At 39.6% G+C, this 15734-nt stretch overlaps 1 protein-coding gene across 1 annotated transcript in view; it reads left to right on the top strand.

The window, feature by feature from the left end:
• nos1apa (nitric oxide synthase 1 (neuronal) adaptor protein a) overlaps window positions 1-15734 on the top strand; it is a 73586-nt gene that overhangs the window by 34309 nt on the left and 23543 nt on the right. Inside the window, exons 3-4 of the mRNA XM_018754199.2 lie at window positions 967-1059; window positions 2950-3008. Coding sequence (XP_018609715.2) covers window positions 967-1059; window positions 2950-3008 — 152 coding nt within the window. The remainder of the gene's footprint in view (window positions 1-966; window positions 1060-2949; window positions 3009-15734) is intronic.

Raw genomic sequence — 15734 nt, 5'->3', positions numbered from 1 at the left:
GTAGGTGTTCCTTATTTGACATATGTTGTGCAGCAAAGGTTTGCTTGTTATATAGTTGTCTTTGAATGTATGTGCTGTTTCCGTAGTCTCATAACTTCTTACTATTCCCCCCCGACTGGTTGTATAGCCTGTAAGTGATCTGCAGTTGCAGTGATGTGCCTGTAACCAAAAGAGTGACTTGACTGTCCAGTTTACATAGTTCATATCTTTCTGGATACTGCAGTTGCTCAGAGTAAAGAAAATGTCAGTGTCAAGATAAAAGCATCAGTACAGGAGGTGTTTCTACTTGTGGTTGTCATGGCACTGGTTGCATGGAGTGTGGTGGTGGTAGTTGATCTCTTTGGTCTGTGAAAGGTAGCAATGTTTATGCTGGAGGTTGTTATGGTACTTTCTACTTAGATTCTTGACAGCGGTTCTGTGTGGTTTCCCGGTAGTAGTGACGGTGAATCGGTGTATAACACTCATTATTCAGTACCTTCAAAAGTGTTTGTTTGTTTTTTTTTTTTTTTTTAAACATTTACTCACTTAGCAGATGCTTTTCTCCAAAACAACTTATAATGGATACCATGTAATGTTATGAGCCCGCACACTTTATTCACCATGGTGACTTACACTGCCAGATACACTACTTACAGTGGGTCACTCATCCATACATCAGTGGAACACACTCTCTGTGTCACTCACACACTATGGGGGAACCTGAAGAGCATGTCTTTGGACTGTGGGAGGAAACCAGAGCACCCGGAGGAAACCCACGCAGACACGGGGAGAACATGCAAACTCCACACAGACTGAGCGGGGAATCGAACTAACGTTCTCTCGCACCACCCGGGCGCTGAGACAGCAGCGCTACTCGCTGTGCCACCGTGCCGCCCGTTTGTTTTTTCCCTCCATGCCGATGCTTCCTAACCAGGCCCTTATGCAATTCTGTGGTTTTGCTAATAGTTTTTCCCTTTCATTTTTCAGTATGAATTCAAGGTGAAGAACATCAAAAAGAAGAAGGTCAACATCATTGTGTCAGTGGATGGAGTGAAAGTGGTCCTGAGAAAAAAGAAAAAGGTGACTACACTTCTATGATTTTCATTTGCTTGTAACTAGCGATCTGCCACTTGATCAGGTCAAACACATTATCCAGTACTTATCACAGTTGTGTGCAGCTCATTGGCGGTAAGATCCTGGCTCTTTATGAATCCATCTTCAGTATCCACCAGATAGAAGGCTGGCACCTTTACGGTGATTAACGTTGACAGGTGTTTGCCCCTGGAATTATTGTCCTACATTAAGGGAGACTGCCATGTTTATTTAGACCCCCAAGAGTTAGTTAACAGAAGGGGAAAAGCTGACACTCTATTGCATGCAATAATTATGGTATTAACCTCCAAATAACTGCTCTAGTGCCATGTTATCACAGTGGCGCAAAAGTGGTTTAAAGATTTTAACCATTAATTTCCACCTCAGTGATTTGCTTTTCTCTTCAAATAATGGACACATGGAGTTATTCGCTACGGCTGTGGTGATTTTGGTTTGTCCGTGTTTTACAGTAATTACACTTTGAAACTAGCAGAACAGACCTTATGTAAGCATCTTTGTTTGTCTTAAAAATAGCATAGTCCATGAGGAGGGAGGGGGAAAAAATCTTTTGTTGGCCCAAAGGTAGTAATTACAAAAGGGAGCCAAGCAACTGGAAAGACTGCATCGTCTAATATGGAACACATCCCTCTACCTTTTGTCCCGGCTTTATATGGTCTTGGGTTCCATGTTCTAGGCAGTCTGGTCTGTAGCACCAGTAGGTGTTTTAAATCCAGAAAATCTGTTTCACTGATCAAGGGGAAGACTAGCACCAGACTTGGCAGAAGGCCAGCAAACAGACCGTAATTAACTGACCGTTATTAACTGACCGTTGTAGAAATATAGAAAAATCACAAGGGCAGACAATATGTCTGGAGCTCTGAATAATACATAAGATAGCAAGAGCTTAATGTTGTTTACAGAACAACTCTAGTTTTTTAATTGAAATTAATTCCAGGTACTGTTTAAGTGATTAAAACTCTCCTTTTCCCTAGTGGACTAGAGCATTTCGTTAGACCCTGGTAGAAAACCTTATACAGACTAAATCTGGCTTGGCTTTATTAAAGCAACACTTGAGGTTTATGTTTATCTTGGTTTGGTTCATCATAGTTTGCACACGAATGGCATTTTTACCCCTTTGTTTCAAAGATAACAGTTTCGGCTTTACTGTATTAATTGTTTTTATTAGAAATATATTAGATTTGTCTGTGGGCTGTTTACAGTCTGTAGCAGTAATCAGATACCGGCCACAGGAATAGCTTCTGGGTTTACATTGGAGAATTAATGTTTGCAGTCATAAATAACATGGCACGGAAGACCCGGAAATCAATAGAACAAATAATTCTAAGTGCTGTCCTGTTCCCATTTGTGTTGTGTCATTTGATCGGACTTAACCAAGTAGTGAGCATGCCATCTTGACAGGATAACACTTCAAGATGGGATGTGATTAAGGCCTAAAATCAATATAGTCAGGTCAATTGGCACAAAATTTAGTTGTACCACTTCTACTTTTCACGTGCTTTTATCTAAAGTAAATTGCATAGCGTACCATTGTACTGTGTACATCCATCCATTGTCAAGAACCGCTTGTCCCAAGGGGGGTTGCGGTGAGCCAGAGCCTTGCACGGCGCAGGGGCCACCCAGGATGGGGACACCACTCCATTGCAAGGCACCCCAGGCAGGGCTTTAACCCCAGACCCACCACACAGCAGGCCCCGACCAAACTGCTGCGCCGTCACACGCCGCGTATTAAATACTGCTTTTTACTTTTTTTTTTTTTTTTTTAAACTAAGTTTGATTTAAACACTTAAATCCTTTCATGATTTCCATTTTTTTGGAAGGTGAGTAATGCCTTTCCCTCTTTATTATGCGTGTCCACAGAAAAAAGAGTGGACGTGGGATGAGAGCAAGATGATGGTGATGCAGGACCCAATTTACAGGTAGGTTTGTGATTCTGTATTCCGTACGTCTGTATGACTGACAGGCATTTTCAGCATCTCTGCAGCAGAGTTTTTCATTGTTTTATTTGTGGTCTCAGCCATTAAGAAGTTGAATGATTGATTTTCTAAACAAATCTGTCTGAGCAGAAGGAAAATTGTGATTTCTCATTAGACGAGCGTCTTATATCTCACTGGGTGAGTTTGGAAAAGGGTGTCTAAACTGAAGGAAATATGTGGGTGCTTCTCTTGTAGTGTGCTGTATTAATTGCATTTACATTTATTCATTTAGATGATGCTTTTCTCCAAAGCAACTTACAATGTTAAGGTACTTCCAAGTATTTACCCATTTATACAGCTGGGTCATTTTACTGGAACAATTTAGGGTAATTACCTTGCTCAAGGGTCCTACAGACAGAGGTGAGCCTCAAACCTGTGACTTTTGGGTCTCAAGGCAACAGTTCTAACCGCTTCACTACCAGCTGCCCCATACACACACATTTGTGTATGCCTGCCCACAAATTCTCAAAGGCAAAGTTGGTACTGATGATTAGTTGAGAGTTTCTTGTTGTACAAAAGATTTCTCTGAATATATCATTTTAACAGGCGGATTGACATTCGTGTATTGTTTGGCATATGAATCCTACAGATATTTAATTGTAGCTTTTAATAAATTAACCATTAAATCTGATGAACTGTCAAGATAGGTAATCTGATTACAAGAGCAAATGAAGAAATTCAGATGGACCCACTAGTGCTAAAAATATTTTCTTCATTGCTTGTTGAATTCTTGGAGCAAGGTGATTATCGAGAAGGAATTTTTTTTTTTTTTTTTTTTTTTTTTTTTTTTTTTTTTTTTTTTTTAAGAAAAGGATTTCCTTTCTATTTGTTAAGCCAAGGAAATGGGCAAGGAATCGTCTGATGTGTAGACGACTGCCGCACAGCAATCTCTTATCCACCCTCCCTGTAGCTTGTTGTTCGTGGGATTCAGAAGATGAAGAATGTTTGGAGCAGGAAACTGATTACTTTTCACTGATAGGAATATTTGTCTTAAGGGTCACATTCTAAAAACAGCTGTAAGCCACAAATTGAAGCTGGCTCATGTATTTACAGACCATCGACAGTGCCCACCAATTTAGTTGCCATCTGTTTGAAATGCATAACCAGCCGTGTGGAAATGCGTCTCTCTCTGTACTAACAATTGTTAGTTGGAATGCAAATACATTGTGAAAGGTGTAAACCAGTGTTAGGAAAACCGCAGCGCTGCATTCTGCACCTTTCGGGCTTGCCTTTAACTAAGCTTTTAAATTTCACCTTTACACATCAACTGACGTGACCTGCTGTCCAAATAAATTGTTAATTAAGCAAAGAACTAACAAAGTGAAAATTGTGCCCTTTGGAATTGCCTACCCTACTTAAAATAATTTATTCCTGCTTGCAGTTAATTGTAATTCAAAAAAAATTGACACTCACTTTGGCTATTGTACTTAGATTTTGCTGTCAGGTTGGTTTGAAGAATGACTGGAGCTGTTTCACAAAAACTTTATTTACATGGTGTGTTTGAGACAGAAGCTCTCATCAATACTACAGATCTTGATCTCTGATTAGTATTAATAGTTTTGCTAATGAATGGACTGATGAACAATTTCCTGCTTAATTGCTTGAATCCTGGCTTGCGATGATTTGTTTCATTGTCTATTCAGTCTGCACGTGTGATTTCCACACTTGCTTATTGATCAAAGCCCACTTATAGAAAGCTAAATTGCTTAATGCAAACCCTTTCTAGCCACTGAATGTATTTACATGTTTAACAAATTTTCCCTCTGTTCATGTTCTGGAATGAACAATACTATAGGGTATCATACCTCTGATTTAATTTGCTAGAATTGCATTCAGTGTGCATTCTTGGTCTGAAGGTATTTGGCTGAAAATATATGAGCAGCACAAAACTTTAAGGGGCTCAGAAGGTCGGTTCCCCTTACTTCTCAATGTATGGATACAGCTGTACAACATATTTATTTTCATAGCAGCTGGAAGCATTTTGGAAAATTATTATTAATGTGTCAAACAACTTTCCTTCTATTAAGGCCATATGATTGTGCATTTACTGCTTTTATTGTTTATAAACATCAGTGCTGATTTGTTATTCTGACCATATGATTTTCCCCTTTGTTCTGTCTCTGTATATGCAGTAACCCATTCATCTGGTATGAGCACAGGATAAATGGGAGACCACCTCCGTTGTGTATTAATGCATGCTCATTCTGCCGTATTTACTTTAATCTGCAAAGGCAATAGCAAGGCTTCTTTGAAAATGTGTTCATAAATAACGATAATACCCTTTTTATTAGTGTCTGCCTGCCTCTTGGAGCCCTAAATGAAACACATGAAATCAGGTTCCTGCCATACTGTAGTAAATACATTATTTTCCCTTGTGTACATCTTTATCTTTTTTTTTTTTTTTTTTTAAAGATAAACATGGAACTATTCTGTGAAGTCACACACATGAATTTTGTCTGATTTAATGTTCCTGAATTCTGTCAGCAGTGAGTTCTCACAACGGTGTGTTTGCTCAATGAAAGACTCTCAACTGGGAAGTGCTTATGGGGGGTTTTTCAGTGTCTGAACGGTGTAATTGCCTTGATGTTAACAGAAAAGGACATAATTCTTGCTCTTGCTGTCAAAGCCCTTGTGATTAAGAAACAAACAAATGCAGCATTCAAGACAGCTGTTCCTTATGCCTGACCTGCAGACTGCCTCAAGCCAGCAGCTCCTTTGCGTATGAACGATTGTTGGGATTGAGGTTGACCCCTGCTGTACAACGCGATAAGTTTGGCGATAGTAGACTTTACTTGAAAGAAGCATCAGGTGGCTCGAGCCACTCGCTATCTTTATAAAGTAAGGAAACTGGTTGCAGCACTCATTATTCTGTATGTGGCCCAGAGTTACCTCGGCTCCAAAAAAGCTTAAGAACACCGAATTCAGCGGAATAAGACATTACCTGCATCCTGTAGCAATCACGAAATGATTTCTAACTCGCAAGGCCCTCTGCTGACAGAACCCATTTTTTCTGTAAGCCGTGCAAAGAAAAGTGTGAACAATGCAGCCTCTCTTCGGCGGCATCCACAGTAGAAGAGAGCACTTCTTTGGTTCGGACTGAAGAAAAGCTGTAGTAGGCTCTCATAGTGGCTTCATGAAGATTGAATCCTGCTGTGCGTAGTTTGTGGATCTTTCTGGGATGTAGGGTTATGTTACTACTGCAAGAGACTATCTGCAGGCATGCATGCTACTGGCAAAAGGTGTCACAGTGACTTTTAGAACTATCTAGAGGATTATTAATTAAATTGATTTGATTAATTAAAGCTTGAAAGCCATGAGTGCTGTTGAAAAAAATTGAAACAAATAAATCAAATTGCCTTGTTGGATTTTTTTTTTTTATTTTTTTGGTGCAAGATAGGCTTGTAAATATTGAGATACACCTAACAAGATGCAGGTACTATTCACGGTGCTGATATATTTGTATTTTGGTTTAAACAGCATACTGCAATGTAGGTGCTGGGCCATGATGCTGGCTTGGTTATTTAAGAGTTTCTAAGAAGAGAAAAACAGTGCAGTGTTCCAGATGTTTGGTGAATGGCGTCAGACTGTGACTTGAATGAAACCGCAACAGACTTGTGGTACAAGTGTGACTTTTCAGCTTCTGCTGAGAAACTGGCAGCTACGAGATGCATATTGGCAATAGTTTCACCCTGACATTTTCATCAGGAGTTAACTACAATCATCAGGTGGTTGTCAGTATGTGTCTGACACAGCCTCACTGTGCTACCCTGTCTTTTATCTGAAGGCAAATCGATGTATAACCTTATGTGTTCCATTCACCTGTCTTCGTATCTGCATTGCTAGGGGGAGGCAAGCGCGGCATCCTTAGATCCCACGTGGTTTTTTTTTTGCCCTTTTTCTCCACACTTTTCTGTTTTCTCCTCTCAACCTCCCAGTGGTTTACAGTTAATGTTGATTTGCATTGCACTTTGCTTGTCCTTCACTAGTTTTTCCTTATGTCGTTGCTTTGACAAATGTGTGAAGGGCTTTCTGGCAAACCCTGCAAAGAGCTTTTTATTAAAAAATAAATGGAGTTGAATTGACCAATCAAACATTGCAAACAGTAAGATTGAGAGCATGCAGTTTTTAATTTAGGGATGGTCTTAAATAGTGTGGTTTTTATTTTGGAAGATGAAGTGGACCGTGGAAAGCTGAAAAGTGGTGTGCCTTTTTTTTAAGTCCATGCCAACTGTACAGTAAATATACAAGTATAAATTATATGGGATGACAGTCTGTGTCCATCTTTCTCAAGCAGAGTGGAGGAGAAACCTTCAGATGACCTTGCTGCCTTTCTGAAACACTGATACACCGATCAGGTGTCAGCAGAATGAGCTAGGGTAGAAGGGCTGGGTGATTAAACTGCTGACACATAGATGGAGATAGATAGAAATACATAGAAAAAGTTGTAAGCCAGTATATGTTGCTAGTTGTGTCCAGAGAAAATTAGATGCCATTTATGTTTTATTGAGTCCAGTGCTATCTGTGGTTCAATGATGAATAAAAGGGGTTAAGCAAAGGATGCAGGTGAACAATGTGACCCTTGTTTGCTCTCTAAGTGGGGAAGTGAGTAGCAATAGTGGTTAGAGGTGCCACCTTGCACTCTAAGGACACGTGTTTGAATCTTACCTCCTGTTGTCCTAACCTTGATCAAGACACTTACTCTACACTTCAAAAAAATTACCCAGGTGTATAAATGGGTAAATAATTGTAAGGCGCTCAAACACTAAGTCACTTCACAGAAAAATATCAGCTAAATAGCAATGTGATGTTGATACATATTTAGCTTTATGCTTTTTTTTAATTTAATTTCAGACACAGTTCGTCCACTTTCTTTAATAAAAGTTGGATAACTAAAATCCCAATAGAGCAGTGGTTTTGTCTTTGTATATTTGGCTTTTTCTCTTCTCCTCTTTAATTCATTGCTTGCTTCCTTGGCTAAATGTCAGCCTGTACCTGAAGCCTGTGAAAAATGTCCAGATGCTATCACAGAAGAACTATAAAAGATATTTCTAATGAATTGTTTGCTCTGGGGCTCCTGCTTGTGTGTGATTACAACAAGGCTGTTCTCTCAGTGGATGGCAAAATCACCATGGTGCCGCTCTGGACAGGGATTTGCTGGATTTGTGTTTGTGGACAAGGAGCGAGGCTGCTGATGGCTCAGCCTCGGGCGTTAAATGCTCTTTAGGAGACCCCGGAGTTTGCCGTTACCCCCAACTATTCCCCTTGAACGTCTGAAAGCAGGAAAAAGCCAGCTCTGGTCCAGTGTGCATGACCTGATAAGTACCGGCTCAGCTGGAGGTGGAGTTTTAATATAGCAATCTTCAAAAAGCTGTACAGCTTTTAGCTGGAAAATACCCTGTCTGGCATGACAAATGGATTGTATGGTGAGATGGCCGTTCGAACCAGAAGTGCTGTCAGTGTAAAAAGAGCCCATCTAAATGAAAGGGAAGACTCGCATCATATGAATACTGTAAGGAAAACCTTTCTCTTGTAGTTCTGAAGACACTTCCTCCACATCTCCAACTGATGCAAAGATTTCCCCTCAATCTCCTCATGTCAAAGGCCACATGCACTTCATGGTAACAGGGCTGTTTTTGAAGATCTTCTCACTAATTCTGTCTTAAATGTGCCAACATAGCGTACACATCTTCATGACCTCTGAGAAGAAAGGACAGGCACAAGTGAAATGAATAATCCACCAGAAACAGCAAGAATAATAGTGGTGACGTGGGAATCTTTGTTCATGTGTAATTGTACAGGTACCCATTTTCGTTCACTCAAGCAAGAAGAGAAGAGGAGATAAGATTAAAAACAGTAGGTCCAGCTAGGAAAGGCATTTTTGGCGAGAGTCCTGGTGCTTATTTATACTCACATTTGGCTATGGCTGATGAAGTTAAAAGATTGTGACAGCTCTGTGCAACTTCTGCACGTGTCAGTTAGAGAAATCAGTCTTCAGGGAAGTCTTTAGCTAATTACTAACAGTGAACAAGAAAAATGGAAGATGAGAATTACATGATTCCGCAGGACGCATGTGGTTAGAAACTTTTTAGAATGCGTCTTAGATGATGCCGTCACATTCTGCATCTCTTTCTGGATTGGTTTGTATAGAGATTAGCTGTTGATATAGCTGTGTTTGCACCTACTGGTACATAAAAAATACTCCACAGTTGGGTGTGCATTTGTAATAATTGTGCCATTTTTTTTGCAGGAGGTTGATGAAGAAAGCTTAACCCATTTCTCTAAGAAAGTGTTGAATATTTTGAAAACTCTCCACCTGAGCTAAGAGCCATTCTTCAGTGTGTCATTGCAATCTGAGGTGCCTAGTCTGGGAAGACTGATAATGCCAAACTGATGGATAGTTCCCCCCCCCCCCTCCTTCCTCCGCTTTGTGTCGCTGCTTTGATATCATTTTCAGTAAAATATTGGAAAAGGTACATGAATGAAATAAAACTACAAGGCTTATGTCATGGTTAATCTTTTGTTATCAATTTGAATGAGCCTTGGTGACATTCTTGTCTTAAGGCAGAAAAAAATTCAAAACCCAGGTCTTTTTGACTGTTTAAAATTGGGGGGGAAACCTGAAGAGAACTTTTATATTCAGATGCTGTGGGAGTTGCTGGAGTTCAGGGAAAAGAACTATAGGTTATCATTTCGGTGTTCTAGTGTGAGTGAATAATTTGCGAGTTCGCGAGAATTATCTTCTACTTCGAAACCAGATCTATCAGGACATGATTTATTCCATAACTTCCAAATTCTACAAAATTTACATCTTACCACTTGAAGCCTGTTTGTGTTTATGACCTGACCTAACAGAAAAACTTGTGGTATTTTGATGTGCGCTACAGAACGATTTTGCCTCTTTCTCCTCCCTACCATACCTTTTTTTTTTTTTTATGCCAGTCTGTGTTTAAAATTCAGCATGATATTTCTAGCCTGCCTTCAGCTGTCATGAATGGTTGTTGATCGTATGGACTGGGACGACCAAGCCTGTCGTGAAAGCAGGGGTAATAAAAGCCATCAATATTTCATTGGCTGTGGGGTGCAGTTTTCCAGCGTGGGCCATGAGCTGTGAAGTGGAGGGACACCACTTCTGAGATTTAAGCGCAACCAGCATCTCTTTCTACATTATATTAATTAAATTGTCCCTTAGCTTATGCTTTTTTGTTTTCACTAGAGCAATTCAAGGTAAGTGCCTGGCAGAAGGGTACTACAGCAGAAGCAGGAACGGGGACTTCATTAGGAGACCTTGTTTTTAAATTTAACTGCTTCGCTGTCTGGTCTTCCTCAAGTTTCATCATGGATTTAAGAGTAAATAATGTTGGGAAACAGTGAGGAAACCACGTCCGTGGTTTGTTTTAACATATCACGCACTTGCCTGAAACGTATTTCCTTTCCTGTGTAGATCTGGTTGCCTTTGTTATAAAGTGTCATCTCGGTTTGCACAAGTTTTTTTTTTTTTTTTTTTTTTTTCTTCTTTTTTTTCTCCCCAGATTTCTGATTTTTATCAAAATCAGTCTTTCTTCCTTCTCTCAAAAATTTTGTGTTCTTGTGCCATTGCAGATACCATGAATTTGTGTGTTTTTTCCGCTCTTGGTAACCATTAGTTTTCAGCTGTAAAAGTAGTTTTCAGCTGTAAAAGTAGTTTTCAGCTGTAAAAGTAGTTTTCTTATTCTCTTTGTAAGTAGTTTCCTTCTTTCACACATGTCTTTAGGTTGCAAACACAAAGAGAACATGCATACTCTACACAACCTGAGCCACATTTGAATTTACACAAATGTGTAGCTATGACACGGTGAACCATCAGCAATGTCTGTTGCACAACTGACCTGGTAATTACATCCATCCATCCAGTTTCAATAACTGCAGTAATACTCCTGAGCAGGATTGCGGTGAACTGGAGCCTATCCTGAAAGCATTGCATCCAAGGCTAGAGGGCGGGTACGCTCTGTACGGGACACCTGTCCATTGCAGGGTAGCCATACACACACTCACCCATTCATGCACTGTGTGGGCAATTTAGTGTGGTAATACTATGTTATTCTTAGACTACTTGGTACTTCATTGGAACAGTTCAGCTGACATTGTTTCCGTGATTTCTGAATTTGTTGTATGAACTTTTTATACTTTGATATGTTAAATGCTGCGAGGTAGCTTGGAAAGGGTGCCATACTGAAACTGGTAAAATTCTTGTGAAATGCTTATCTCAGATTTTTTCTTGAATCATTTTATTCAGAGTCATTACCCTTTCATTCTACCGTGGTATTGACAGAGTGAGTATTTTCTCTTGGTTTGACAGTGTTGATGAATTAACAGGAGATAAAATCTCTTAATTGCCATGATACATCATATCCTCCTCAAACCCTCTTCTCAGTGTTCTGGGCTGGACAGGAAGGTCGCTGCATCAGCAAAAGGAAGTGTGTTTCACTCTGTCGAAGGTACTCCCTGTTCCTAGTTCTGAGCACCTGAAATTTCCCCACAGTGAGTCATGCTCAAGCTCTCCAGCCTCGCCCTGTGCGTCAACGACCGTGGTACAATGAAACACACTGTAGTATGGACACGCATCCTTGAGCCTGCAGCGATCTTTACACACACAGTTCAAATTGCATTACACAAAGTACAACTACACACTGCTGCAAATTCACTGTAATCAGGAATTAGTTATTACAGTCCATTAATGAGTAGGCAGCCAACTTTAACTTTTTTTTTTTTTTAAACCTGGAAGAGAGGGGCTGAGAGCTTTATGTCTCAGAGACTGACCTTGTGAAGCTTTGTTCGGTATTCATTTGACAGGTAATGAAAAAATTATTCAAGTGACATTAAATAAAACTGAACTGGCTTCAAACTTCAGAATTTGAACATTGCATAATCTCTTTATATTCATAATGATGGGATACTTTTTAAAACTTTGACATTTATTTAGCAGACGCTTTGCTCTAAAGCAACTTCCAATGAACTCTATGTAGTGTTATCAGCCCACACACCTTATTTACTAAGATGACTTACACTGCTAGATACACTACTTACACTGGGTCACTTGTCCATACATCAGTGGAACGAACACTCTCTCTCTCTCTCTCTCTCTCTCTCTCTCTCTCTCTCTCTCTCTCTCTCTCTCTCTCTCTCTCTCTCTCTCTCTCTCTCTCTCTCTCTCTCTCTCTCTCTCTCTCTCTCTCTCTCTCTCTCTCTCTCTCTCACATATACACTATTGGTGAACCTGAACCACATGTCTTTGGACTGTGGGAGGAAACCAGAACACCTGGAGGAAATCCACACAGACATGGGGAGAACATGCAGACTCCACACAGACTGAGCAGAGATCGAACCCATGTCCTGCTACTCGCTGTGCCACCATGCCATTTCATTTCCATTTTTCCAATGTCTTAGAGGTATTTTGTTAAATGCTAAATTAACAGAGCTTCCTAACACATTCACACGCTATACACCACCCAGAGAGGAAACTCTCGTTCTAAGAGTAAAGTGTGGAAGGAGCTGAATGAGTGCAGGCAGATACCCATGGAGCATTCCAAGGTAATTAATGAAGGGAAAATACCATGCTGTGTTATAACCGTCTATCTCGCTAGTTGTGTCCACCTGTACTTCATCTGTCTGTCATTTTATACAACTGAAGCTCTAAAATGCAAGTAAAATGACTGTTCAAACTGCAGATAAAAATGTGCGTCTGGGGATTATAACCCTAATGTGGTTATCATTACACTTTTGTCACATAGAACTACCTTAAATTTGTTCAAGGTACATGCAGTAGGCTACAATTTTCTTTGCAAAAGTAAGAAATGACTGGTAATGAATAGAGAGATGATCCTTTGTTTCTTGAAGAAAAAAAATCCTCCTTTGCTGTCACCTCGGGCTCAATTTTCTTCAAATTTTTTGAAGATTTTTCCGAATAGTCCTTTTCTGATTTTAATGTCAGCATGCACTCCTGGTGGCCTGTTAATTGGTTTGCTTGGTGTTTCTTAATGTGAATATTTGTACTCAACATGATGTAACCTGCAGAACTATTGAATGTTTGCAGTCCACTCATTCACTGACTATAAGTACCTGTTTGTCCAAGTCAGAGTCGTAGCGGTCCAAAGTCTATCTTGGATACGTATATGTGGTGTTACGCAAGTGAGGGTACACCCTTGATGGGAGATGAGTCCATCACACATTCACATACTAAGGGCAATTTAGAGTCACCGGTTAACCTGAAACAACTTTGCACAGTGGGAGGGAACTGGAGCTGGCTGAGGAAACCCATGTGAGCACATCGTAAGTATGTTCAAATACATTGTTCTCTTGCAGTTTTTACCCCCTGCTTGACAAAAAAAAAAAAAAAAAGTACTTCTGTGAAATCAAAAAATTGTGATCTTAAATTCAGCTGTGAATGAATAGCTTCCATACCATGTAGTTCATAAAAAGCCAGTTCTGAGACAGATAGCCAATGTCAAGTTTAAATTTTAATACCACCATCCCAATATATGGAAGCAGTTTGTTTTTCCAGACTCTCTATAACACTGAAGTCTGTATGCAGTACTACATAACAATTAAAAAGGGGCTGTTATCCTTCACAAAATTATAACGTAACACTTATAAATTAACTAATTAACACAAAATACCTAAATAACATGAACGTTTGACCTGTTAACCCCCTCCCCAATTAGTGCAGTTCAGCATGCCACATTTGATGTTCATGGCAGAGATTTTTTTTTTCTTTCAAATTTTTAGAAATACCTTGGGTAAGGTGAGGCCTAAGAAAAAAAAATCCTCATCTAGCTTCCTTAGCACATTGCAACAATTATGAAAATAACTATAAGAAACTAAATCAACCTGTAGCAAATATTGTTGTATCCTCACCATTGTGTACAGGAAGGATGACCAGCACTGGTATGAGAAGCCTGGGGAGGCTTGAAAGGAAAAATGGAACAGGATTAGACTGAAAGCAGAGAGAATTTTTTTATATTTTATTTTAAATTTTTTAAAAAAATGACTAGATTGGGGCATCATTGTGATGGTGTAGTGGTTGTAGATACTGCCTTTGGTGTTAGAGGTCTCAGGTTCAGAAGTCACTTTGGAGAAAAGCATCAGCTAAATTAATAAATACTGATTGTACTGATTTCTAAATCCAAGTATACTTACACCTAGCCATGTGCTCACATGTCCCATGTATCAGTTGTCTTCATCAATAAAAGCAAGATTAGTCGTACCTAAAGGGAAACTGATACCATTCAACGTTGTCCAGTAAAGTAAAAATCCATGTAACAGGTGTCATCCTAAGTGACTGGGGATGCGTGTTGTTATATATGTTGTTAGAGCATCTGTAATTAACTTACTACCCATATGTACTACCCTTCTTCTTCTGCTGGTGACGTTTCCTTCATTCCTTCTCTTAATAACGCGAACCCTCCCTGCAGGGTTCCTGTGTGGTCCTACTGTCAACCTGAATGCTGTAGAGCCCAACTCTGCAATAACAAGGGAAATGTTGGCTGAATAATAGCTGATCTTTGTCTCTCTTGATCCTTGTGGGAGTTCTCTGTAGCCTTGTTGGCCGCCAAGACCACTGAATGTATTATTTATACTTTGCTCTGTATTTGTCACTTAATCATACAAAGACCCTGAAGGGAACATTAATCTTTTGACTGCAGTATAGATTCAGAATAAGCAATACATTCCCAACTTTTCTACTGTTTCACTTTGACCCTTATGCTTTTCTCTATTAATATTCCTTTAGCACTAAATCCCCCTTGTTTTAATTTATTGTCCTGGACTCTCTCTCTTCCTGCAACCTCCTGTACTGGACTTTTTTTTCTTTTTTTTTTTTTAAAAAGCCTTTCCCTCTTGTTGTTTTCGACCTGAGCAGGGATTTCTGTATATGAGTCCAATTAAAGGAGGGCGCAAATTAAACTTTATTAGATTACCAGATAGAGCTGATTGTACATGGTGGTGCTTATTAACTGGCAGACTAATTTACATTTAGTCTTTGCATCTTCCTCAGATCTCTACCAGAAAAAAAACACTCTGCTTTATCATTCACTGTCGGAAAAAGCTACCTTCGTTACGACGCCTTCTTCAGCTAACTATGCATGGGTCACAGAGCCAAAAACTGGTGCAAATTAAACCAAGAAAATGTTATTCAGCCTCAGAGTATCTTGTCAGCTTGATAAAAGTTAGAAATAGTTGGCTGAAAAAAATATGCATTCCTCATTACCTGAATGTTTCATTTATGATGGCCCGCAGAGCACTTTCATAAGGCTTCATTTTCCTCCTACACTTTGACTTGTGACATATTTATGAAGTTTCTCACTTAGAATCACCCTCAACTCCACATATGATTCAAGGTTTAACTTTTTCTGGACATTTCCAGAATACTAACTTTCCACTGACCCCAACAAGCCAGTGCTTTGTAGAGAGGCCTTTGGCAGCGATTAAAACTTTTATTCTTTGTGAATGTGTATGCACTTTGAATGTCTACATTTTATATTTTTTGCCCATTCCTCCATGCAAATGTGCTCCATCTTTGCAGAGTTAAATGGAAATTGAAAGCAGACAGGAATTTTCAGGTTGTATGGCTTTTTTAATGGGATCCAAGTCTGTTCTTCAGCTGGACCATTTCAGAATACTGACTCTGGTTTTTGT

This window comes from Scleropages formosus, chromosome 9 (genome assembly GCF_900964775.1).
Source record: "Scleropages formosus chromosome 9, fSclFor1.1, whole genome shotgun sequence".
In the NCBI taxonomy this organism is placed as follows: domain Eukaryota; kingdom Metazoa; phylum Chordata; class Actinopteri; order Osteoglossiformes; family Osteoglossidae; genus Scleropages; species Scleropages formosus.
Note: the sequence above shows the minus strand (reverse complement) of the source record. Positions and strands in the feature narration are given on the sequence as shown.